Genomic DNA, 27,021 nt, shown 5'->3' on the forward strand with positions numbered 1-27,021 from the left:
AAGATATGCACATGGTGATCTTGAAAAATCCAAAGCTAAAAACCGGAAGTATACTCTATTTTCTTATATATATATTTTTATTTGTTGAAATAAATTTCGGCTATTTTCTTCATATTTTTAACTCCACCCATGAGTATATAAATTTGCCCCGTATAAATGTACATGACAATAGACAGGATGTGTACAAATAAGGGTATTTGTCTCGTTTGGATTATTGTCGAGTGAAATATATATTATACACACGTTGCTAAACGGCATCTTTTAAGATTTTTTTTTTCAATTCATCAATGTGTATATATAGATCTAAGCGTTTGTGTTTAGAAAAATAAATATAACTGAAAAAAATCTATAGTGAAAAATTCGGTGGCCAGTTATAAAATTCATTCATTCAAATTGTTTAGGAGTGAGAAAGATTATAATATATAAAAAGACGAATAGAATTATTTCTTTTATTTGCTTTTATTTAATTCAGGGTGCATCGTGACGTTTTATTGGTGAGACTGACCCTTATTTATTCTATTGCCTTTTACAGGATTGACACCTGGATATTGCTAATACAAATGCGCACGCACACGTACAATATCTAAACATTAATATTATTTTGAATAAACATTTGTGTATATAGAGTTATAGTAGAACGGGATAATGCGACTAGTTTTTAGATACACGCATAGAGGTATATATACTAGTGACAAAATCGATTGGGAAATGAAATTTAGTTTTTTCTTTTTCTAATCTTCATCCCTCTTTTTTTTTTTCAACTAAACATTTTGTTGCATTTTAGAGTTTGTTGGATTTTTCAAGGGAGAGGGATCAAGTATTCCTGGAAAAACATCAATTTGGCGCAACTAATTCAACACACATCTTTTTCTAAAGTTTTTTTTTAAGTTTTATTTTTTTCATTTTAAAATACTTCACTTTATCGTTTCCGACCACAAGGTCATTCACAAATACCTTACATTTAATATTGTAACATTAAATTCAGGATTAAAAATGTTGATAAAAAAATATAATCAATAAATGTTGGTCAACGTTACGTCAGACATGTACTTTGATAAATTATTTATATGAAATTTCCGGTGATAGTTGGGCTTATTTTATTATTATTATTTTGTTAATGGTGGAATTCTTGGAAATAAGATGAGTCTCTTATTGAATTTTGTTAGATTATATTTAATTCAGTCAGTGTTACTTTGACCGTTGGTGAATCATACACCCGATGGGAAAAATAAAAAAAAAATACTAGTCGTTATTTACTGGAGGTTATTTTCATCGTAATAATGTCAAATGCACGTGTGTCACTGGCTTTCGTCAATAATCCATTTCAAACAAAATTACATTTTTTTTTTTTTTATTTACTTGGAAATTAAATTGATCCTGTGAGAAGTACACAGGATGTATTATATTGTTTTTAATTTATTTTTATTTTCATTAAAATTTTTAATAGAAAAAATTCAAATCACACTTTTGATTTTTTTTCAAGATTGGTTTCTCATGTAATTTATTTTTTATTAAAATTTTCAATGGAAAAAAAATTAAATCACACATTTTTTTACAATAAAACATCAGTCTGGAATTTTTTTCAGGAAATAAATTCTTGTGGTTAAATTCTTAAGCTCGATATGGCAATTGGGAAAAAAAAAATTCTTCCGCAATTATATCCGCAACGAATAATTCCGTGAAAAGCTTCTAAACACATTGATGTGAATGCGTGTCACCCAAGCTTACGACATGTTTTTTGACTAGAGATTAAACTTGTATACAAAAAAAAAAAAAAAGGTTCTACATTGTTCCATATTACACTGTTCCGCTTTTGCGCTTCAAGATTTTACGCTTTGTTACATTTTTTGTATGGCTGGTTTAGAGACGACGATCTTCTTTTTTCTCTTTCATATTTTTTTTTTTTCGTTTTTTGTCGTCTAGAATGTATATTTATAATATTTCTTTTGATTGTCTGTTTGATAAGGTGCTTAAAGAAACCCCTATGTTATTTTTCTAGGCTCAAAGTAATCCTTGATATGCTTTTCCCTGTATTATTCTAACGAATTTTTATCTGCTTGGCAATCTTTCAGTGCTGATGAAATCTTTACTGTGTAAATATATATTATCATTTATCTCAACAGGAAGATACATTGGGGTAAGGTGACAAACCACGTCTGTCAGTATGCACTGATAATATACTTTTTCATTTTTTTATTTTATATATTATTTAAAGCAACAAAAATAAATATGCAGGAGTTTTAATATTTCTTTCTTTTTTCTTCAAACATCATAGAGATTATAAAAAAAATAAAATAATCTGCATTATATATTACATATCACAGTCTTCTCAGAGAAAAAAAATGTCCCAGCTTAGCAGCTAATCAGAATAACACCTCACTGAAACTTTTTTTTTTTTTTTTTCTTTTTCTTTTTATCCACATTTTTGTTATTATTATTTATCATCTTATATAAAAGATGCATCCAACCGCATAAGAAAAAATAAATCATAAAATTAAAAGAAAAAAAAACCCTCGTATTTTGGTATTTTAGTGTGAAATTTTACCTAAATGGAGACCAAAGATTATCCACACCTCAGAAGCATTCAAATTTCAATGGTGTGAAAAAATAAAAATGTAAGGAGAGAATATATGTATATGAAAAAAAGAGCCATCCATTGACCTTGCTTGTATATGAAATGAGAAGAAAAATTTTTAAAATCCCAAATAGATTTGATGTGTCTAAGTGTGTAATAAAGCAGAAAATTTTTCTATGCTTTCAACCACACGAGTTTTATTTTTTTTCTTCATAGTCAAACACTTCCCCATCATACATATAACGACACAGCAAATTTCTATTCAACCTTCAAAGTTTTCGCGTCAAATACATTTGGAGACAAATTTCTATTGTCCTCAGTTTTTTTTTTTTTTCATTTTTTTTTCTATGACGGATGCTAAAGACGGGCGTAAGAAAGACGATTGTAGCATTTCATTCAATAGTTTATATTATTTATATTTTTTTTTTTTTTATAAAAATATATGGAGGAGAGGAGAGACAGGTGATAGAATTTAGCTGCTTGAAATTTTGTAAATTGTATATATTTATGTTTGAAAATAATAAAAAAGAAAATTGTCATTGTGACAAAACGACGATATCGTCTTTGTCATGAGCAATGCTCACTGACAAATTTATAGAAAAGCTAAAATTTATGGTTTTTCATATTGGAGCTTATTGAGCGTACTACACACATTACAAACACATGCAGCAATACATACACATATTAAACACACACAAAGTGGTGATCCTGCGAGAGAAATTATTAGGGCTTTAGTCAGTTTATACTCTACTGTGGCTTGAGGATCAATTAGGATTTGTGGCAGCACCACATTAGATTACTTTTCTACGATAATAAATTTCTTCGAAAGGCTTCTTTAATTTAAAAAAAAAATAAATAATATTAATACTGAATAATTTATTAAATACAAAATATATATTATAGAATAAAAATTTATATATTTTGAAAGATGATGATTAGTATTGAATTAATTATATGTAAAATGTTTAACCCAATTTTTTTTTTTTTTCATTATTATCCGGTTAAGTTAATTTAATTTATTTTCAACGTATTATTATATAAATTTTTTATTTTTGGATAAAATTTATGAATTTTTATTTTTCCAGGAGTTCACAAATTATCCCTTGGGGAGTTTATGTCTGATGGCAATTATTATAATTAGACAACACCATTATTTTTAATTTTTATATTTTTTATTTTAAGATATACGATGTCTTCCCGAATGTGAAAATAAGTGACACTTTTTTTTTTTCCTGCTTTTGGAGTACAGTGTCGTAAATCAGAAGTTTAGTGTTCAGTCGTTCTCTTTTTTCCCCCTTGTTTTTTTTTTTTCTTTGTATATTTTTTTTTTAGTTCGGAAGATCGTCTTCTTTACATTTTCACTTTCTTTTTTTTTTTTTTTATTTTCTGATCGCTGCTGGTTTTATTTTTTAAATAAAGAAGTTGGTTTTGTTGTTGTGTGAAAGACACAGGGATGTTGATGGTCAACCAATGACCGTTTCGCACTTTTACGACAGTAGCCCATCAACTTTATTTTTCCCTTCTTGTCTCTGGATGTTAAAATTACTGCGCGTGCAACATCGCGTATAATTTAGTGCTGCAATTGTGACGTTTTTGAGATCCCCTGTTGTCTTCTTCTTCTTCTTGTTATTTTTTTAGCTTTCTTTTTTTAGTCTTGCTATGCTTTTGATCTTGACTACTCTCTCAGTTGTATCTTTTCGCCATTTGCACTTTAACTGTCTCGGTCGGGGATCTCAGTTAGTTGGTGGTCTCTCCAGGAAGTTGTGGGCACAGTTTTTTTTTTTTTTCTCTTTTTTTACTTTATTTTTTTATTTTACTTCTGAATTTTGTGCGCACTCTGTGTGTTGTATTCTTCTTAAGGTCCTTTTACGAATGACTTTTCATTCTTTCAAATGTTGTAAATCAAAATTCGTGGCTTTCGAAATTTGGTTTTCGATGCGGTTAAACTAACCTCCCCGGTACTTCCGATTTTTCCTGAAACTTTGTCAGGCCCAATTGTATCGTATTCTTGCAGCTTTTTATTCTTCAGTATCCTTTTTTTATTTCAGCCCTCATTCTTCACCAACTGCTTCAAACCGAAATTGACTTTGACTTTATTTACTGTGGTCACAACGGGTGAGCCTTATGTTTCCGACTTTTTTAACACCACCCGTTGTTCCTTCCGTTGTTTTTTTTCTTACTGTAACCGCAATTCTCCAAAATTTTGCCTTGTATTTTTTTTGTCGATATAGATCCAAACATTTACAATTAGTGCATGGAGAAAAAAAAAATAAAACAAATTACCGATGACCTCTGTGTAACCTGCTGTTCAATATTGTACTTTGAAGGCAACAATTTTCTCCCCTTAAGGGTAAAGAAAATATCTCATTTATTATTATACTTAAAAATAAAAAAATAAGAAGGACCATCAAAAATTACCGCGAACCTTCCAATTTCTCGCGGTTGAGGTTCGATAAATAACCCAGGGCGCCCTGCGGCCCTCCACAATATTTTCCCCTCCTACTAAAAATTATTTTTTTTATTTCTTTTACCTTTTTTTTTTTTTCTTCTTTCTCCTCAGCATTTCGCCTAGAATTTCTAGTCCTTTTTTTCAAGCCATTAGCGGCATCATAAAAAGAAATAAAATCAAAAAAAAAAATTTGTAATTTGCAAACAACACGATCCATCAAATATTCCAAAGATAATATTTTTATTTATTTATTTATTTACACTTTTATGATAGTTAAATAAAAAAATAAAAACAATTCTTTTTATTGCTATGAAAAAATAATATTTGAATAATAAATTAATACTGTCAAAATATTCTCATAATTATTTTCATAAATGCAAATTTTAAAAGTGTATTTTATATACTTTTATATGATGAATTTTATTTAATTTCAATTTTTATGATACGTAAATCAAATATATTATTGAAAAATGCATCAAGAAATTTTTCATCATTTTTTTTTTCCATGATAAAAAATTCCTAGATTTATGCACTCTTTGGAATTTTTGCATGTTGTATTTTTTTTTCAGTTAAAAATATTAAATATATATAAAATAAAAAAATAAAAATTCGTATAGCCACCCGTCGATTATTATACTTGATCTTACAACATTCATAATTTTCAAATAATAGCACCCGGAGGGCCAGACAAGACACGGTGGGGCCATACAATATTTAGCATATTTTATATACAAAATATGAGTGTGTAAAAAAATGTAGAATCAGGCAAAAAAAAAGATTGTAAAAAATTTACAAATATGAAAAAAAAAAAAAAATTCGTTTTAACGTTGTAGAAATTAAAACAAAAAATTATTGAAATTTATTGAACAAGGGTTAAAATATTATATATCGATCACGAAATTTAAATTCAAATTAAAAATTACGAATTATAAAATTATCCTCGATGGCAATGGTGTGTTGATGTATTTTTTTTTTTTCTTATTTATCTGTGCATGCGACCGTCAGAAGGACCAACAACAAGAGACCAATTTTCAGCCAATTTTGTTTCTCTCAAAACTTTTGACTTCTTTTATATATCGTTCATTTTAACCAGTTGCCTTTTCTTTTCACCTCTTATTCATCCCTTTTTTTTTAATAATTTAATATTTCTTTGTACCCTACTGCTATAGAACATCAAGTTCAATAATGCCTTGGGCAGTGAAAAATAATGACCCCGCCGTCGGCAACCATATGGTCACAAAAATAAACTATCCAATCTCTCCTCACTCTCTCCCGAAATAAATATATAAAAAAATTAAATAAACAATAAAATAAAATTAATAATAAATAAATATACAAATATCTTCAAATAAACAATAATAAATTAATTTTAAAAAAATGAATATTAATATTGATAAAATTTTACAATGTAAATCAAAAAAAAAAATTATTATTTTTAATATCGAAATTTTTATTTTCGTTTACTTTTATTTAATCTAAAAATGCTATTATATAGATTCAAAGATTAATATCCCGATAAATAGCTAAATAAAAAAAATTGCTTTTATATAAAATTTTTAATATATATTATATAGATCGAATTTTTTTTTTTGTTCAGGTAGATTATCAAGTGTAGTCTAAAAAAATTTTATTACCAATTTTAGTTTATTTTTTTTTTATTGTATCTTTTTTAAAATATATAATAGTCAAAATCATCAGCATCCTTCGTCCGCCATATGTCGAGGGTATATGATGATGGTTGTTGATATTGGAAAAAAGGGCTTTTCCTGATTTTTCTGAAGCGAAACAGATGGCTCTAAGCCCGCGCGCATCTTTTGAAAAAAAAAATAAAAAATATATATATAAAACATTTATATTTTTGGGACATGAAAAACCAGGGCATCCAGATGATTTTTGATCTTGTATTTACCAGCTGGTATACACACTTTGTTATATACTTTGTCAAATTTATCGTTGAAAAGATTCTTATAGACTATAGTAAAGGGTCATTATTACTTTAGACACTTTCGTTGAGTGAAAAAATAACTATTTGAAAAATAAAGATAACATAGTACCCGGATGACTATAATTTATATAAAAATAAATTGAAATAAACATCTATATACAGTTGACTAAGAAAATCAAGACAAGTCAATGATAATAATAAAAATTAAAATGTCTTTTAAAAATTAAATAAGTGTGCCGACACACAGTGTGTGTATGGGTATATTAATGTCAATTAATGAAGCGGCTAATATCAAAGGTATCAAAAAAAAATATAATTCTATTTAATATACAATAACAAAACGAAAAATTAAAATGATAAAAATAGCGTGTTACTGATTTTTAACACAATTATCATATTATACGACGGCTTAATTGAAACTTAATTGGTTGATTGAAATAAAAAATAAATTAAAAAAACGATATTTGAAAAAATTTTTTAAAGTGGTATGAGTAACATCGCGGTGGTCAGAACGTGAAGAGCTGTTGATTTTGGTCACGTATTATTTATTTATTTGAAAATAATAGAATATTTATTAAGTGCATCGATGATTATAATGTTATCGCGTGCTAAAAATGCTAAAATATATATATTTTTTTTTGTTTCTTCATCTTTTTGCCAAGACAGATTGCATATTTTTTTTTTTCGGTTTTTACACATAGAAAAAGTTGAGAATTTGTTAAAACATTTTTAGAAGTCTCAGCCCTTTCGTTATTTATCACAATAAAAATGTGGTATTATTCTTCTTTTAGAATTCTAAGAAAGCAAATTGCAATGGATTGCGTTTTTGGTGTTTTTGTCTTAAAAGAAAGCCCAGGAGAAAATAAAATTAAGAAAAAAAAAATAATATATTTTGGCTTCAATTATATCTCAAGAATTCTTTAGTATCTGGAAATTTTAAATTTTTTGCCTAAAGCTTTAAAATGCCGCAGGTGTCGTATATATTTTTATTTTATTATTTTTTCATTATTTCATTGGTATTTTTAAATTTTAAAAACAAAAAGAAAAATAAATTACTTTATTTTATTATTTTTTTTTTCATTTTATTGTCTCTGACAAACAACGAAATCCCAAACAAAGCTTCATCAAATTTAATCGACCATGATACTTTTTTACATGAAAAAATAACAATAAGAAAAATAAAATATATTTTTTTTTTTTATTACCAGAAGCCTTGAGCAATTTTTTGAAAAATGTATCATTTTATTCAGTTAAAATTCGGTTAAACTGTTAAATGGCATCAAAGCCAAATCTGCCGATGAGAATATTTTCTTATACACATTAATCCAGCTGAATAGTACTATACCTATAAAAAAAAAAATGTTATATATTTATTTATTTCTTTATATAAATCCCTTTTTTTTAAAGTAATATTTATTACAATTTTTCAAGATCCATTATTAAATTTAAACCCATTTTATGCTTGCTTATTCGCCAGTTTTATTGTTGTATTTATTTCAAGTTAAGTTGAAACTCTTGTTATTCATATTGTTAGCACATACATGTGCTGTTTTGTCCAATTCTATTATGATGCTGAGAGGGAGAGAAACAGAGAAAGCAAACAACAATTCAAATCGTGATCGGGCCCTCGGAGTTGTTGAAAACCAGGCCCAAGTTGCAGGTAGAAATATCTTTTTTTTTTTATTTATAAGGTTCATATGACAGGCTTTTCACAACTCACGTGGGTCAATTTTTATAGATACACACACACGATGTCTACGCATTGAAAGATAAATCTTGTTACCTTGCTCATCCACATGTTTGCCTTTACACATATCAAGTATATACTTTGAAATAAAATTTTAAAATTCTTCGTAAAAAAAATAAGAGAATATAATAAAAATAGTAATATAAAAAATAAATAAAACAAGGTAAGGAGTTATCATATTGGTGTGATCTTACTGGGTCGCGTCGATTTCGAAGCTTGAATTTACCTGATGTCTATCTTTATTTTTGATCGTCAACTTATTTTTTTTTTTTTTTTCTTTTACAAATTTTTTTCTTAATATGTACGTCACAACCTTTATACTTATACTTTTCTTTATGACATGAAAAATCTGATTATATAAAAAAAAAAAAAACATAAAAATCCTTTACACAAAATCTATAAATAATCCTCAAATTTTCTCAACATATCTAGATCTACAGTATTTTTTTTTTTCTATACTTTTTATAACTTGTCATTTTATAATTTAAAAAAATTTTTTTTCAAACAATATTTTCATGTAACATAATACCCACCTTCCTTGAATTGAGAAAAATAATTTATTAAAAAAAAAGCAACACATTATAATTTAGCAAATGAAAAAAAATTGACGCATATTTTTTTTGACCAAAAATTATCTTCAATATATGACAATTATTTATTACCTTGCTATCGGGCATTTAAATCAAGTCGTTGAAAAAAAATTTTGTTTTATTTTTTATTCCAATTTATTTTTAATTTTATTATATTCTTAAAATAAAAAAAAAATTAAAAAATTAAAGTGCATATGTGCATTATTATTATCTTGAATAATTCAACATTGAGCGATTGACGATGAAAACATGTTGTTAATCAGGTTGTAGCAATTCATCAAGAAAAATATCAGTGTGTATATTAAAAAAAAAATTTAAATAATAATCAAAAATAAGCGACAATTTTTTACGAAATCGTGGGAGTAAATTTTGGTGTCTTATGTGATTTTTCTTGCTTCATCTTTGGCCAAATCCTCGAGGGATAAATTGGAGGCCCTGACGAAGTTGCCCGGGGGATATTAATCCAACTGTGTTTAATAAAAAAAAAAAAAATAAATAATAATATATATGAAAAAAAAAAAATATGTATGCATTGAAAAGAAAGTATAAAAAAAAAAAATATAAAGTACCTAGTAAGATGCATTCATACAGATCGTTTGGCCTCCTCATTCGTGTTTATATATATTTATTCCATTCGGGAGCAAACTATACGCAATGTCGGCATCTGTGCCGAGTGATTCATTGGTTTTTATTTTTTAAGGGGGGTATATTTCAAAAGGGAGACAAATCCCCCGTGTGTTGGGTTATATGATTTTTGGTACAGAGTACTGCAGAGAAAGAAAGACATATAAATTTATCCACTGGGGAATAGAAGCCTTGATGCTCTTCTCTCATGATGATGATGATTTTTTTTTATTTTATTTTTTTATTCTTTTCGTTGTTGGTGGTTCACTTTTGTTGATTTTTTGACTTAGCATCATTCCTGGCTATGCTTTCAGCTACCGTTGACTAATTTCATTTAAAAATTTCACAGCTAAAAAACTAATTTATATAATATTTTTGAAAATATATAAAAAGCCAAAAAAAAAAAGAAAAAAGATTTTATTTTTTTATTATTAAAATAGACAGTACTTGTATAATTTTTTATTTTATTTTTTTTTTTACTTTTTAGCTATTTTTAAAACATAAATTATATTCTTTACAATTTTTTTTATTTCATTTCATTTTTTTTTTTTGAACCCCTTTTTTAACTGTCAATCATGGCTTGTAAATTTACTTGATTATTTTATTTATTTACTAATTAAAATGTTAAAATATTTATGTTATATTGAGTCTTCATGAATTTTTTTTTAAAACAAAAAAAAAGGTTAAATAAATAAATGATTGTTTTTATTATTTAAAGTGGCATGCAAGCTGTGAGGTATGTCGAAAGACAGACATACAGTCACGATAATACATACCGATGTATGTTTACACTTACCAAGTTGAACTTGGCACGTGGTATACGTCTCAATATGCAACTGAAATATAGAATCGACCCTCCTCTTCAATGTCCATGCATGTCGAGTGCCTCTTATTGGTGTGCATCCACGGACGAGTAGTTTCAATTTTATATTTTTTTTTTCATTCTATTTTTCATCTGCTCAATTTTTCTTATTTTTTTTTTAACTCGCATGTATATTTTTTATTCTTTTCATAACTATTTTTATAATAATAAAATTAATAACAATAATAAAAAAAAACCAGCCATATGTATGCTTATGAATAACCGTTTATAATGTCCTGCAACTGACATATGAAAATTTCATCTTTTTTAAAATAAGCACTACAACATTTTTATTTTCATAATAATTTATATATATTTTTTACCTCTAGAAAGTTAGCACACCACAATGGGCACAAACTAATATAGAACTAAAATTTTATATTTTTTTTGTGCTATTTTTATGTTAAACTCGCGATTTTCGTGCTTTTATATATTTTTATAATATTAAGTTAACACAACTTCTATAATAATCAACTTATTCCAAAGAACTTTCGACCAAAATTATGTGCTTTTTATGTGTTTTCATTCTACATTTGAATTAATTTTTTTTTCCAATAACTTTTTATTTAAATAATTTTTTTTTCTATGTTGTGCTAGCTTAATATTAAGTTAGCACAACTTCTTGAATAATTAACTTATTCTGATAAACTCTGGATAGAAATTATGTGCTTTTTATGTGTTTTTACTTTACGTTTAAATTAATTTTTTTATATAATTTTTTTTATTATTATTAGAAAAAAAAAAAATTATTTAAATATAAAAAGTAATTGAAATAAAAATTTAATTCAATTGTAGAATAAAAACACATAAAAAGCACATAATTTTGGCCAAGAGTTCATCAGAATAAGTTAATTATTTAAGAAGTTGTGTTAACTAAATATTGAGGTGGCAAAACATTGCATAAAAAAAAAAAATAGCACAAAAAAAGCATAAAATTTTAATTCTAACAATATTATAGTTTGTGCCCATTGTGGTGTGCTAACTTTCTAGACGTAATTTTTACTTGTTAAATAAAATCATAAAATATGTAATAATAATTTCTATAAATATTTATAAAAAAATAATAATTTCCAAGTATACAAATAAAAGTAAGAATAAATTAAATAATAAAAATTATTATAAAAAAATTATCATGTCCCACGCGTATCATCATCGTCTTGTTGCATATTTTAAAATTTATTTTTTTTTATTTTAAAAATAAGCATCCTAATTTGTCATGCGACCGTAGATGCATATATTTTTTTAATACACAATGACAGGGGTCCAAAGAATTTCCAAATTCAGTGTTTGATGATGTTCCTTGTCTCTGAGCCATCTATCTGACCCATCATTTACCTCTACTCCTTTCGACACTCGCCTTGAATGACAATTTTTGTTTTTTATATTTTTTTCTCTTTTTAATAAACCCTCTCACAAACACGACAATATAAATTTTTTATTTTTGTCACTGTTATTTTATTATTTATTTTAAAATTTTAGGTAGTCACGTTTGCACGTGCCTGTTATTGTTGATTGTATTGTTATTAATACTTTCATCATTTCTGTGCTTAAACTCAGGCTTATTCATATCAAGTTCATTTGACTTTTTACTTGTTGATTCTTTGTACGTGTATCTTGCTGCGTAGCATAGCAGCAACATCTCGATTAACATCAGCGAGTTGAATGTAACTGAAATTGAGAATGATATTTGATACAACAAAAAAATATATATAAACATTTTTACTTTTATTGTTTAACCTTTACGATAAACACAGTCTCAGTTGGATATATTTTTTGTTTTTTTTTTTATAGAGAAATAAAAATGACGGGCTCTTTGTCTTTTTTTTAAATATTTTTTTATCCCTTAATGTTGAATTTAAAATTTTTGTTTATGACATTAACAATATATTCTCTTCTCATTTTACATGATTTTTATATATTTTATTATTTAAATATAATATTAAAAAAAAATCAAGTTTATTTTAAGTACCCTTAGTTATCTTTATGAAAAAATCTAATTTTATTTTTATAACCCTAAATGAGCTATTTTTATTATACCAATAATTATCATTGACAAGCCTCGATGTTATAAATATTATTTAAAAATTATTATGTTGTTGAAATAAAAATAATAATAATGTTTAATATTAATTTTCAGATACTTACAATTTGCATAAATTTGTGGTGTTATTGGAGGATTACAAGGAAAAAGTCCAGTTAAAGGTAAGGCTTTTATAATTGAACCTTGTAATTTTGAGAAAAAAAGTACAAGTTGTACAACAAGTGCCTTCAATCGTAGCTTAGCATCTGTAAATAATAGTAAAATATATAAATTATCTATACAAATAAAATAGACCAAAAAAAAACAACCAAATTATAAATGGTTGTCTACGTAGATTTTATGTTTCAAAGAAAAATTTAAATCTTTGTCTAGACCAAAGATAATAGAAATACATTTTAAACAAATATATTCTATTATATATTTTTTGGTGCGATATTGAACTGTCAATCAATAGACAAACCTGGATTTGTATCCTTGAGGCTCATTGTTAAAATCGTCACACCATAAAGTGCCAAAAGAATACTCGTAACACACAATGGTTGAAAGTAAATATTGTATCTTGTGTAGAAAACTGGATTTTCCACTTGCATTATCATAAAAATAGTATATAAAATTCCCTGAAAACAAATAAAATAAATAATTATATCATGAAGTTATATAGCTCAGCAATATAGCAAAAAAAAATATCTAAAACTAACCAACGCATTTGTTGAAATTTAAAAAAATATATAGTGTCTAGACAAAAGATGATTATACCTGTACTATTGGAAATTGCAAAACGATTATGTGCAGCCGCGACAAATTAGTGTCATTGAGATCGTGACTGGGAAAGGGTAAACATGGCCAACAGCAACATGGTCCAACTTTTAGCAACATTTGTGGTGTACTTGTTATTCCTCTCTTTCCAATATCTAACACCACAAGATATAATCGATACATTGACATCGTCAAAGATATTTGGGTTATTGCTTCGGTCAAAAGTTGAGTTCTGAAAAATAAAAAAAAAAAACAAATATTTATCAAGATGATCAAAGTTCAAACAAACAAAACTGTCAGGTGATAAATTTTGCTAATGATTTACAAACAGATTAAAAATAGGCCAGTGGTTATTTTATTTATATTTTTTTAGTTAATAAATATCAGTATGACAGTATCTTGTTGGACAACAAGTGGACGTTTTTGGCTAGTCTAAAATTATATCTGTGTCATGGAATTTATACGTATTAAATTGTTGGCAATATGTAGTGTCTTGTTAATTGTTTCATCAATTTATGGAGATTCACAAATATCCTGTCGACATAATATTAATTTTAAAATTAATGTGGAATACGATCAGCTTCGTTGCAAGTCAGGTTGTCTAACATCAGTTAAAGATGTTAAATATCCAGATAATAAAAATAGTAAATGTGAATATTGGCTTTTGTTGGAAAATGAAAATTTTAACGTTATTAATTCTGATGCATTTAAAAATTTAATTATTGATGGACTTGTGATCCATAAAGAAAATGATCTATTTTTAAACTCGGAATTTTTCAATGGTTTGTCCAATCTTCAGTATCTGGTTATTCATACTGTTCATGATGTATTTTTAATTCCATCAATTGAAAATGAAGGAGAAGTTTTTTCAATGAATAATCAAATAACATACTTGGAATATCCATTAAAAACTGTTGAAAAAATTAAAAATATACTACCAGCTTTTCCAAAATTACAAAAATTGAAATTAAATCAAAGTCCTGTTGAAATTTACAATAATATATTTCCAAATGATTCATCCTCATTGACACAGCTTGAATTTAATGTATCTAATTCAGTTAAAATTTATTCAAAAGCTTTTTCTCAATTGAAAAAATTAACAGAGCTTAAATTTACAAATACAAAAATTGATTATCTTGACATTGGAGCTTTTTATGGTCTAGATAAACTTGAAAGTCTCGTTATTTGGCTTTCAGAAAAATCTGAAACAACAAGAATATCTAATAATATTTTTGTGGGTTTAAAAAAAATAGACACAATTGAAATTCGAATGAATCAATCATCTGCAAATTTTACAATTAATGATAATACTTTTTTGGGAATGAAAATAAATAATCTTAATTTAAAAAATTTATATATTGGAAAAATAACAAATGGAACTTTTAATGGACTTGATGTTGAAAATTTGCATATTCGACCAAAATATATGGATGAGATTGAACACATGGCATTTCAAGGATCGAATGTCAAAAATTTATATTACTGGGGTAATGTTATCCCAAATTTCAATATATCTGATTCCAAAATATTCTGGGGACTCTCATCAAACACAAAGATCACTGCTCGACATGATTAACAACTTGACAAAAAAAATCATAAAATAAATTGCAAATAAAATGGTATTGAGCATTAAAAATAAAATAAATAAATTAGTCGATTTAAAAAAAATGTAAAATTCTTTAAATTTATTAAAAATAATAAAAATATCAAATTGATTTTGTTTTTTGTTTTATTCTAAATATTTATTTGATATAATTTTATCATTTTTTATATAGCCACTGAAATTCCAGTCGATTGTCGGCTTTTTTTTTGTCGAAATTTCCGACAGGGCCACCGGGCGACACGCTTGAAATTTCAACATTAATGAAGGCAGACTCGTGTCTAGTCCACTCTCTACGATTTTTATTTGTGTCCAGATACGAATCCATCGGCTAACCGATCGTCGCGAAATAAAAAAATATATACATAATAAAAAAATGTCCAAAAAATAAAATAGATTAGATAAAAAAAATATAATAATAATAACAATGGAAAGAGAAATGTTTTGTCATGGACATTTTGAACATTGAAAGTCAAGTTTTTTTTTTTAAATAAAAAACTGTTTTCAGAAAACCACACATTTTGCCTGGAGTGGTAAACACGACAGATGCGATCTTTTCATTGTCTCTTGTGGCCACAACTTGAAGAAAAAAAAAAGTAATAATTTTTATTTTATATATATACCTATTCAGGAAAGAGAAACCGGTTCACTGTAATTGAGACACTCCTAACAATGACAATAATATCATTAGGTCAATTTTCAGCATATTTTTTTTTACCCCATCCTTTTTTTTTTATTCTAGTATTTTGAGGATGTACCATTATCTTACCGCTCACTAGAGAAAAAAAAGTTAAATAAAAAAAATAAAATTAGAAACCGGTAAAAAATTTTTAGACATAGAATTAGAGTTTTGCCGGATGTTACTTGAATAATTATTACATTTGAAAAAAACCTCCCCTAAGATTTGGTGACTAAGTAGAAAAAAAAAATAATGTCTCTCGAAATAATAGCTCTCGGGAATTTATCAAATCTTGTCAATCAAGAATTTTCTCAGCTGCAGAAAAAATTATTTATCAATTTTTTTATATTAAAACTAATATAGCTAATAAATAATTTATATTCTGCTGCATTTTATAAAATCATTTGACCATGGATTCAATTTGTTGTTGGTATTTAAAATTATAATTAACAATAAATCATTTATAAAGAAAAAAAAAAAATTACGATGATTATTTCATTGAAAATATATAGAAATAAATATTTCGAAATAGAAATATATTTTTATTTTTTAATTTATTGATTGTCAACACTTTTTAGGTATATATAAAAAAAATAATAAAAATAAATAAAATAGATTGAGAAGTCTATACATGGATGAGACGTTATCAGAAATACTCGAATGTGTGTGGAACAAGATCATTAGCTCACAAACGAACTTGTTTTCTTGTTGTCCCTCGTTAGGCTATCATCGTATATATATTTCTAGTTCCAAAAAAAGACAAGAAAAAATTCTGAAATTTGCCCTTTCCATGTATAATAAAAAAAATAATGAAAAAAGCCCCAAGGCCTCATCAAAAAACCAAACTATAATCCCTCTGAGAATGAATAAACATAAAAAAAGAAAAAAAGAAAAAACAAGCGTCCCCAAATTTATCCAATGACGATCGTAATTCAAACTGCGTGAAAATCTTTCGAAAACACTTGACGGTTCCCACATGTCAGTAGGTTCATTAAGGAATAGAAAAAAAAAAATAAAATCCCATAAATTCTTCTCATCGTTCTAATTACTATTATCATTATTATTTTCATCTTGAATATTTTTTTTTTTTTTTTTCATACCTGGGAATAGCCAATGCAACGAGGCTACAAAAACTGGCAATTGGATAAATCGTGAAAATAATCAAACAGTTAATTTTATATTGTTTCGTTTCGTGTTGTTGAAATATTTTCCAGCATGTTTCAACAGTTAGTGCAATTGTTGACAGTGTAAGAATTGTACCAAGGCTCAAAAAAATACTTCCAAAACCACCCATACCTGGAAAAAAATAAAATAATAAAATAAAAAAAAAACAAACATACAACAAGAAAATCGTAAACGAGACTCGAGTGTTTATTTAGTTGAGAGTTTAAAAATAAATAAAAATTCAAACATCTATTATTTTGTTTTTAAAAACACCTTTTGTAAATTGAAATAAATTTTAATTAACAATTTAAAAAATAGGTCAAATTTAAAATTGAACGGGCCACGATTTCTATTACGGTATAATTAGTAAAAAAAAATATCAACAATAGTAATACAATTTTTTCGTCACTTTATTTTTCTTAACATAAGATGTGAAGGTTTTGCAAAAGAGTATAAAACTTTCACCGTATATATTCTTCAAAGACGAACATACGAGTTTAGTTAATACGAGGTCGACAATACGTACAAAGTAGACCAAGTATAATTAAAAAAATAAATAAAAATAAAAACAATAATAGAAAAATAATAAAATTAATATAAATATACAGTTTTGTAAAATTTAACCTGTATTATGAAGCTTTAACTTTCCGGTTTGAATCCTGTTATAATGGTTCATATAATAATAAAGGATATTTTTTTTTTCAAGCCAAAAAACTAGAATTAAATTGTCATTATATTTAAAAAATTCCAGAAATCCATGGTGGGTTTATTTTGTTAAAACAAAAAGTGAAATTTATATTTTATTTTAATTAGTTTCATTGGTACTTACTGCTGATATAATCCACTGACAGAGGTACATTTTCTTGTCTGCATGAAACATTATAAACATATCTATAATTTGGACTATCTTCTGTAACACTTAATTGATAATCTTCCATTTGGTTTTTTTTTTTTTACTGTATATTTAATCTATTATTATTTAATATATTATTTAAAAGAATAAATTATAAAAATAATGAATTTAAAAAAGATGTTGAAAGTTAAGAACGCGATATTTGTACTGAGGTACAAAAAGAATGCCAACTCAAATGCCGGTCAGTGAGAGTTGTTCCCCACTTTTACCATTTCATCGTTTTGTAGGTTTCATATATTTTTTTATTTGTTCTTTAAGACCTTATTAATGTGCAAGTAATTGTTTTTTATTTTCTTGAAAAAAAATTGAAGGTTTTTCTATTTATGTATTATCAATTTTGATAAGATTGAGATTCGAGGTAGATGATTATTTTTTATCGGTAATATAAATGAGATTTAGCTTTTTATGAAAATTTAAAAATTCTAAATGATAATTGTTTATCAGGAGGATTTTGCTTTTAAAGTTCAATTATATTATTACTATTTGTTGTTTTTTTTTGTTTGAAAAAAGAGAAAGTTATTAGAAAGTATTTACAGAGACGAAATTCATGAAGATGTTTCGATAAAATTTCTTTTATCGACAGCTAGTAATACGAAATAATAAGAAAAAATTAAATCGTTTTGTATCAATCGATTGCTATGTTTACGATTGTTGTTAATATATAAATTTTTTTTTAAATTTAATATTTGAATTATTTATTTTGTTTCTCTATTCAACGATAATTATTACGATTGACCAACAATATCAATTTTTTCAAAAATCAAAATTAATATTGAGCTAATTTGTTGATAAAATAATTCATTTAATTTTTTTTTTTTTAATGATAGTTTATTGTTAAAATAATTAACATTATAAAAATTTGAATTAAATCATTTTCATGAATAAAATTTAAATTAAATCATTTGACACAGATTATTCGATCGACCTTGTGCAGTTGATGGAATTTTTTTCAACTTTTCGTTCACTTATATAATTTAAATAATATAAAAAAAAATTTATTTACTGTAGATAAAACAATATCCATCTACGTCAAATCAAACAATTATGCAAACTGTTATCTGTGTTGACAATTTAATAAATTAATTATTTTGCCAGAATCTTCTAAATTTCGTGTCACTAAATAAAATAAAAGGAGCATTACTTGTGCAAGTTCATCAGTTATCATTTGTATCTTGTCAAATAAACACTTGAAAAAAAAAAAACAGTTGAAAGAAAATAATAATTATGAATTTATTATTTTGTTTTTTTCTAATTATAACATCATTTTTTGCAAATTTGGGAAAATCTTGTCGACATCCATTTTCATCATTTAAAACAGTACTATACGTTAGAAATTCAAACGAGGCATCATCAAGACATCTCGACTCTGTGGTAGAAATAAATCGTTTTGAAAATCAACGATCAAATTGTGAACAATGGTTATCATTAGACAGCAGTGAGTTTGAAGAAATAAGAAACGATACCTTCAAAAATCTTCCAGTGTATGGACTAGAAATAACTGGAGGAAACTCAATCATTTTTAATGAAGGATCACTAGCTGGTTTGCCAAAATTACAATGTCTTAATATGTTTATAACACCAGTATTATCAACATCAAGTATCAACAAATGGACTAATATTTATGGAAGTATTAAAAATATAATTCACTTGACATATCCATTTGTTGTTGATGACGACATCAAAGAAGTATTGCCAATTTTTTCAAAGCTCAGAAGTTTAGAAATGATCAAAAGTCCATATGCTTTACATTCTAATGCATTTCAAGGTGCATCAAACACCATTACAGACCTCAAAATAACGACAAATGATCCTATAAGAATACATCATCGAGCTTATTCAGGTCTCAGTGGTCTAACTAATTTAACATTCATCAATACAAAAATTAATTTTTTAGATTTTGATGGACCTTTTGATGGTTTAAAAAATCTTAAAAATCTTAATATCTGGTTTGATATTTCTTCAAAAGCACGAAATATTACTAAAAATACTTTCAAAGGATTAAATAAATTGAAAAATTTGACTCTACGAAAAGATGATGTGATTGATCATTATTCATTTGATTGTTTTATTGAAGCTGATTCGTTTTCTGGATTAAAGCTAAAAACATTGGATCTTAGCAATTTTTATGTTGGACAATTTCGTATGGGAATATTCAATGGACTCAGTGTTGAAAATTTATATGTTAAACCAGTATATAATGCTCATGTTAAAGAACTTGCTTTTTATGGAATTAGTATTAAAAATTTATATATCATCGGTACAGATTTAAAACTTAATGATTATTTTAAATCTTATTTTGCTCTTCCAGAAACTACAAATGTTTTTTTTCAATAATGCATGAATTGTGGTCTTAATTATTATCAAATAAATTAATTAATAAATATTATTATCATTGGAAAATTATTTATTGTTTTATTTATACCTTTTTAAAAGTTATTTATAAATGTTATTTAATTATTTTTAATTTTTATCAACAGATGGTATTTGAAAAAGCCTTTACTCCAAGTATTTTTGATTTAAAAAATTTTAAAAAAATATATATTTATATTTTTTTATTATAATTAACAATTAAAAATATTTTTTTATACAATTTTATTTAGCTATTTTATTCACAATTTATTTTTCTTTCTTTTGTAATTCAATGTTCACTTGAATAACACAAAAAATATCATTTAGAAAATTTCAGTAAATCATTGATGGGAAGGTCAAATAAATTGACATTAACCCGATTTGCAAGAGGAAAGAAAAAAAAAATAAATTTATTCATGATTCAAGATGACTTTCCATTTTCTTAAATACATCGAAATATATTTTTATATGTATTTAAAATTGAAAGCCAAGAATGTGTATGAAAGAAAGTATGTACTTGTTTTGCATGATATTTATTGAAGATTAATCTCATTATGGTGTATAAATAAATACCTTGTTGTATGGATGATTTGAAATTAAATAAATTGCATTGATGCATCATTGTGTAGTAGGAGACTTACTAGAAAATATTCTGTAAGAGGGAGAGATAATCATTTATGTCCAGGTAAGATAGAGAGAGTTTGAAAGTAGGCCTCCAGTCGTTCAGTCACTTGTCGACTGCTTCTTTGGACGATTGGATACCACGATGGTGAGTTCTTCAAAATTAATAATAATAATAAATAAATTATATTACAAAATTATAAATTAAAACCGGCTTTTAACGTTCTCAATACATAAAAATATTATTTTTATATTTTAATTATTTTAAAAGTTATTCTTTTGATTAATTTTAGTTGAAATTTTTTATTTTATTTATTTAAAAATTGTTTTAGGGAATTTATTAAATTTTAGTGATGTTATTTAATAGTATGCTTTTTTTTTTTTAATATATTCCTTGACAGTGTGTAGTGTATTATTTTTCTATTTAAAAATTATTATATTATTGCAAACTGTAAATATAAATAATCATTATTTTAATCACTTGACCATTGAAATATCCCGGTATTCTTTGAAAAATTATTTACCCGGAAATAAATTGTGAAAGGTTGTTCTATCAAGCACATAATCTATTTATATTATTTTATAATTTTAATTGAATGATTTATTTATTTTTTTTTGCATGAAGAAGATATTTAATTATAGCGATTTTTCATTAAGCTCATGTTTAATTTAGTCAAATTAAAAAATCATAATTAGCATAACAATATACATGAGAATGAAAGTAACTTTTCTTTTCAATGATAATTACTTCTCATTATATTAGTTCTTAATTGTCGTTATTATTATAATTTTATTTATTAAATTAAAAGACTTATTAATATACAAAGAATTTATTTAATAAAATAACCATAATTTGTTTTTTTTTTTTTTTAAATTAAAATTACTACTTGTATGAATAAAAAATAATAATATTTATATCACGAAGATAATAATTACATGTGTAATGAACCACATGGGTCACGTTATTGCGATCAGTTGCGTATGTCGACTTTCTCGATTGGTCAAGGACCTTCTTCAATGGTCACGACATCACACACCGGCAATATTAAAAAAAAAAAAATTTATAATTTTTTTATTTCTATTTTGTAATTTGCTAAATTGACGACCTGTTTTTTTTTTGCTATATTGTTGAAATAGTTGATAATTTGATGATTCTATTGACAGTAGAAAATATATAAGCATTTAATAATAAGTATTTAGGTCATTACATTTATTCGGGGACAAGCTCTCGCTGTATGATGTCAGAGAAAAAAAGAAAAGAAATTTAATTGACTATTTTTAAAAGTTGAAATGAATAGCCATCAATTTTTTATTCACTAAAATGACAATGATATAAAATAATCAAACAATAGGACTAATATAAAAAAATGTATTTCTTTTTTTTTTTATAGATATTTTTATTATGTTTTTTGACGATATTAAACCTGGGAAGATGCTTGGATCAGGTACCGACGCGATTCGAAATTGAAACATCAATTAATAGGACAATTGATGAAGTTGAAAGATTAATAAAGACAGAGCCAAGTTTACCAAGACTTTCAAGAAGTCAAATAGTTGATATTCTTCATAATATAACATCAACGGATATGGATTCGTATGAAGAATCAATTCAAAAAGCAAGAACTGATTATAAAAAAGCACTAATGGTTGTTTTGCCATATAATTCAAAGGATTCACAAGGTGATGATTTAAATGATCTATACACAAAACCTCCAATGGTACAGCTTATTCATGATTCTGAAATAATGTTGCCATTTGCATCGATACAAGAAGAACCTATTGATCGTAATTCAGCATCCGAAGAATCTATTGATAATTTAATAAGTAAAAAATATCCTGATGACAATAATAACCAATTTAAATCATCCAATAATGAATATAAAAATCGTCAGCCTGCTCAATCTGAATATCCTGAAAAATTTAGTTTTAATTTAGAAAATTTTAATTCATTCAAGTCAAAATCATCAACAGTCAAACCAAAAGTAGATATTGTTTATAGCACAAGTGTTTTAGATGACTCAACTACTGCAAAATCAATAAATAAAATTCAAACAACTCGTCGATCAATTGACGAAGGTTTTCGACCAACAATGCCAACAACAGTATCAACAAATATATTATCATCTGATCAGTGGACGTATTATGCACCTCCTGTTACAAGTAAAGTTACATCAACAACACCAAAAATACAGACAACTAGAATGACAACAACAAGACGTCCTGTATCTTCAAGTTCAACAGTATCAGCAGCAGCAATAATAACAACGACAACGACAACAACAAAGTCTAGAAGACGTCCAGTGACAGGAAACAGGCATTTTATAACTTCAAGTACTACAGTATCTCCAACAACTTCAACAAGTTCCACAACTACAAGTCAAGCACCATCTACAACAACAACAACTAGACGTCCAAGAACTTCGAGGACAACAGTATCTTCAATGACAACAACAACTGCAGCACCATCTACTACGACAACAACAACAACAACAACGACTAGACGTCCAAGAACTTCAAGTACAACAACAGTATCTCCAATGACAACAACAAGACAACCAACAACTACAAGTACAACAACTTGGCAGCCACCCACAACATCATCCCAGCCACCTGCATCAAGAAAACCAAGTCAAATTCGTAATAAACCAACTTACTTTCTTCCAACTGTAATATCAAAAACTTTAGATGAAGAAATTAATTCTCCATTTAAAAAAATACCAGCAACAAGAAAACCACAAGTTGTTAAATACGATATGTCAGGTATTGAATTTGTTGAAGCAAATCCAACACATATTCCATCATTAAAGAATTCTAATAATAATAATTTTCTTCCACCATTTAAAAAAATACCTACACCAACAACAACAAGTGAACCTGAAGCTATAACATTTGACATGTCTAATGTAGCAATGATAATGGAAGAAGAAAAACCGAGACGACCTGTTTATGTAACACCAATGGCAACAGCACCAACAATAAAAGATACACCTCAACCAACAGCAACAATTCCGAAAATTCCTCAATCAATGAGAAAAGAAGTTGAAAGTCTTTTAGCAACACTTGGTCTTCGCTCAAGTAAAGACAGTAATGAATCAAAATCAAGCACTTTATCAAATGAAATTAATACAGAAAAAGATTCAATAATACAAGATAGTAGTAATATAATTCCTGGCTATACACCAAGTCTTGATGATGCTAAAAATAATTCACCATCAATTGCTGCACAAAATACATTTAATAATATTCCAAATGATTTACAAAATAACGTAAATAATTTTACACCTGATGTACAGCTTTTGTTTAAAAAATTTGGACTTCAAATACCATCTGAATACAGTGATAAATCATCATTAAAAACAACAACAACGACAACAGTAAAACCAACATATCGTTCAACTCCAACAAAAAATTCATGGAATATCTTTAAGCCACTTCCAACATCCGAGGTTAAAGATGAAAGTATGAAAGATTTTCTAGCTAAATTTGGTCTTGGTGTACCAGAAACACGTCAAGAAAAAGCATTAAAAAAATTTAATAAATCATCAGTTAATAATGAACGTTCTGTGATTGATGCAGTGCCAAATAATATGAGAGATATTCTCGAAAATATTGGTTTGATTGGACCAAGAATAGTAACAAAGCCAAAAATAAAAATAACATCATCAACAACAACTACAACAACAACAACAACTGAAACTCCTGAAAAATTACATGTTTTTAAACCACATGAATCATTGCTTGGTGATGAAAAACAACGTGATAAAATAAATGAACTATTAGATACTGTTAAATTGGTACAAGAGGGTAAAGCTGATGTTGCTGATGTAAGAAAAGTTGCAAATGAACTTCTTAATAATACAAAATCACTTAATGATGATCCAGATTTATTGGCATTAGAAAAAATTCTTAACAATTATGATGGTGAAATGAAAAATCAAGTTAAACGACAGAAATATCAAATGATGGCTGATTCAATGGACATGGCATCAAGTGGTAATTATTTTTTTTTCCATTATATTAATTAATTTTTAATTTTTGCCAGCAACATGCTGTTATTTTGATATTTTAATTTTTTTGCTGAATTAATATTGAATCGCATAACTTCTTTATTGCATCATAAAGTAAACTTTCATACAGTTTTTATGATGGTTGTAAAATAGTATTGGATGTTGTTGAAGCATGACAAGTGGAACTTGTTCACTTGTTACATGATCCGTGATTCTTTTATGTTAATTATTTGAACCTGATATAGCAATAATAATATTTTATAAAACAACTAACGGTTGTTGATGGTTTACGATGTCAATTTCACCTTCATTACTATTATTATAATAATGATATATATTTTTCTTTGATTTTTTAGAAGCAGAAATGAGCATAGTTCCAGCACCATCAAAAGACGTGTCAAATACAACTGATAAAAATATGCTTGATATATTAACAACACCAACTGATTCAATTGGAACAGCTGCAGCTGTTGATGCAAAAGTTGTTAATTCAGAAGTTGGGACATTAACAACATCAACAATGTCAACACCTACTGAAGGACCAAATATTGATGATTTAGCTGATTCATTTGGAGGTAGCACTGCTGAACCTGATCCTGTTTTACCAACACCAAAAAAATCTGGTCTTTATTTTTTGGTTGATTGGAATTCATTTCTTGAAGTTGGTGAAGATGGCAAGGACAAAGTTAATCTCAGATTTGCACCAAAAGTTGGTGATAAATCAAGATTTGTTCCTGTTTCTGTACCTTAAATAATTTTTTTAATTTTTAATATTTAATTATTATTAATTATTTATAATGAAAAGATAAACAAAAAAATCAAAAAGAAATAAAAAAAAAATTTCAAGGATTTTTTTTTTTTTTTCTACGGATAAATCAAAGAGTTTGTCAATCATTTTTATTAATTTGTATATTTTTATTTTATTTTATTTTTTCTCTGTATAAAAAATTAATGTTATTATGATGGATAAAATTTAAGAGCCATCAGTTTAAGACAAAAAAGAGGTCATATGTATTGTTGTATTAAATAAAGATAAAAAAAATTAAATACGTGTATTTATATTATTTACATTTGTCTTTTTAAAAATATAATATTTTGTACTTTGCTACGCATGTTACTGTTGGCCCCAATTCATAATTTATCATGAAAAAAAAATACTAATGAATATTATTAATAAAAATATTAGATAAATCACGAATACATCAATGAAAAATTTAAATTATATTGCCTTATATAAATTATGAAAATTAATAATACTTTTCATTCGTTGGAAAAATTAATCAAGTCCAGAAAAATAAATATTCTTTTGATATGATTTTCTAAATTTAATTTATTAAGTATTGTTATTCCACAAATTAATGTTATTTATAGATATAAAATTATTAAATAATATGCTAATCTAAAAATATTTCTTTGGAATATAAAAAAGTCATTACTGTCTGAAGTAAAATCGAAAAAAAAAACGAAAATTTTATAGTAAAAAAATAATGACGTTTTGGTGCAATTCTATAATGCTGGTTGAATTTATTACAGGTTCAAAAGTCCATGGAAGAGATTGAGAAAGTTATTCCAAGGTTGAAAAAAATAAAATCTACTAATAGACCAAGTCTAATATTATGAGGATATCACAGTGGGTAAGCTAGATATGCAGGTCTTTTTGATGACATCTATACCAAAGATGCTTGCTGACTGGCGATCACAACGTGACTCACTATATCTAGCTGTCCCATTTCTACACAACCTGATCATACCTGATCATCCATAAGTATTTAAAATATTTTTGAATGCATTAAATATTTATCTGGACGACGTTATGAATCAACAAATAACCAAAAGGTATGTTCAACTAATTATCAAACTATTCAACAAAATTAATTTCCAATCAATCAAATTTTTTCTTTACTATCTGAAGATTAGATAATCATGATTAGAAATTAACACAACAATTAAAATTGTAAATAAAACAATAGTCAATAATGAAATTTAAATTTGCTAGATTTTGTTTTTCTTATTGAGAATTTTTTAAGAATTTTTCTTGATAAATGTAAGATGGATAGACAAATATATTATGTCAGTAAATTTGTGCCACTTATTTATCA

General features: G+C 26.1%; 2 protein-coding genes across 2 annotated transcripts; one reads left to right on the plus strand and one right to left on the minus strand.

Annotated features, from left to right (window-relative positions):
• Positions 1 to 11,705: 11,705 nt before the first annotated feature.
• On the minus strand, positions 11,706 to 18,097 carry LOC122853095 (organic solute transporter alpha-like protein 3). The gene is made up of 6 exons (XM_044153352.1): positions 17,862 to 18,097; positions 16,969 to 17,164; positions 13,590 to 13,821; positions 13,294 to 13,450; positions 12,938 to 13,078; positions 11,706 to 12,460 (listed from the first exon to the last, which is right to left on the minus strand). Exons 1-6 carry the CDS (start codon positions 17,968 to 17,970, stop codon positions 12,276 to 12,278), a joined length of 1,020 nt encoding a protein of 339 aa, XP_044009287.1. The 5' UTR covers positions 17,971 to 18,097; the 3' UTR covers positions 11,706 to 12,275.
• Positions 18,098 to 20,840: 2,743 nt separating this feature from the next.
• LOC122853096 (mucin-5AC-like) lies at positions 20,841 to 25,717 on the plus strand. The gene is made up of 3 exons (XM_044153353.1): positions 20,841 to 21,063; positions 22,307 to 24,908; positions 25,279 to 25,717. Exons 1-3 carry the CDS (start codon positions 21,061 to 21,063, stop codon positions 25,671 to 25,673), a joined length of 3,000 nt encoding a protein of 999 aa, XP_044009288.1. The 5' UTR covers positions 20,841 to 21,060; the 3' UTR covers positions 25,674 to 25,717.
• Positions 25,718 to 27,021: the final 1,304 nt, after the last annotated feature.

This window comes from Aphidius gifuensis, linkage group LG3 (assembly GCF_014905175.1).
Source record: "Aphidius gifuensis isolate YNYX2018 linkage group LG3, ASM1490517v1, whole genome shotgun sequence".
In the NCBI taxonomy this organism is placed as follows: Eukaryota; Metazoa; Arthropoda; class Insecta; order Hymenoptera; family Braconidae; genus Aphidius; species Aphidius gifuensis.

What these genes read in the sequence shown, in the direction of transcription:
- LOC122853095 (XM_044153352.1), bottom strand. Translation starts at nt 17,970, where the DNA reads ATGGAAGATTATCAATTAAGTGTTACAGAAGATAGTCCAAATTATAGA. An exon ending in CCTCAAGGATACAAATCCAG is followed by an intron (nt 13,079 to 13,293) that starts GTTTGTCTATTG and finishes TATTATTTACAG; the next exon opens with ATGCTAAGCTACGATTGAAG. An exon ending in ACCACAAATTTATGCAAATT is followed by an intron (nt 12,461 to 12,937) that starts GTAAGTATCTGA and finishes TCTCAATTTCAG; the next exon opens with TTACATTCAACTCGCTGATG.
- LOC122853096 (XM_044153353.1), top strand. An exon ending in AATGGACATGGCATCAAGTG is followed by an intron (nt 24,909 to 25,278) that starts GTAATTATTTTT and finishes TTGATTTTTTAG; the next exon opens with AAGCAGAAATGAGCATAGTT.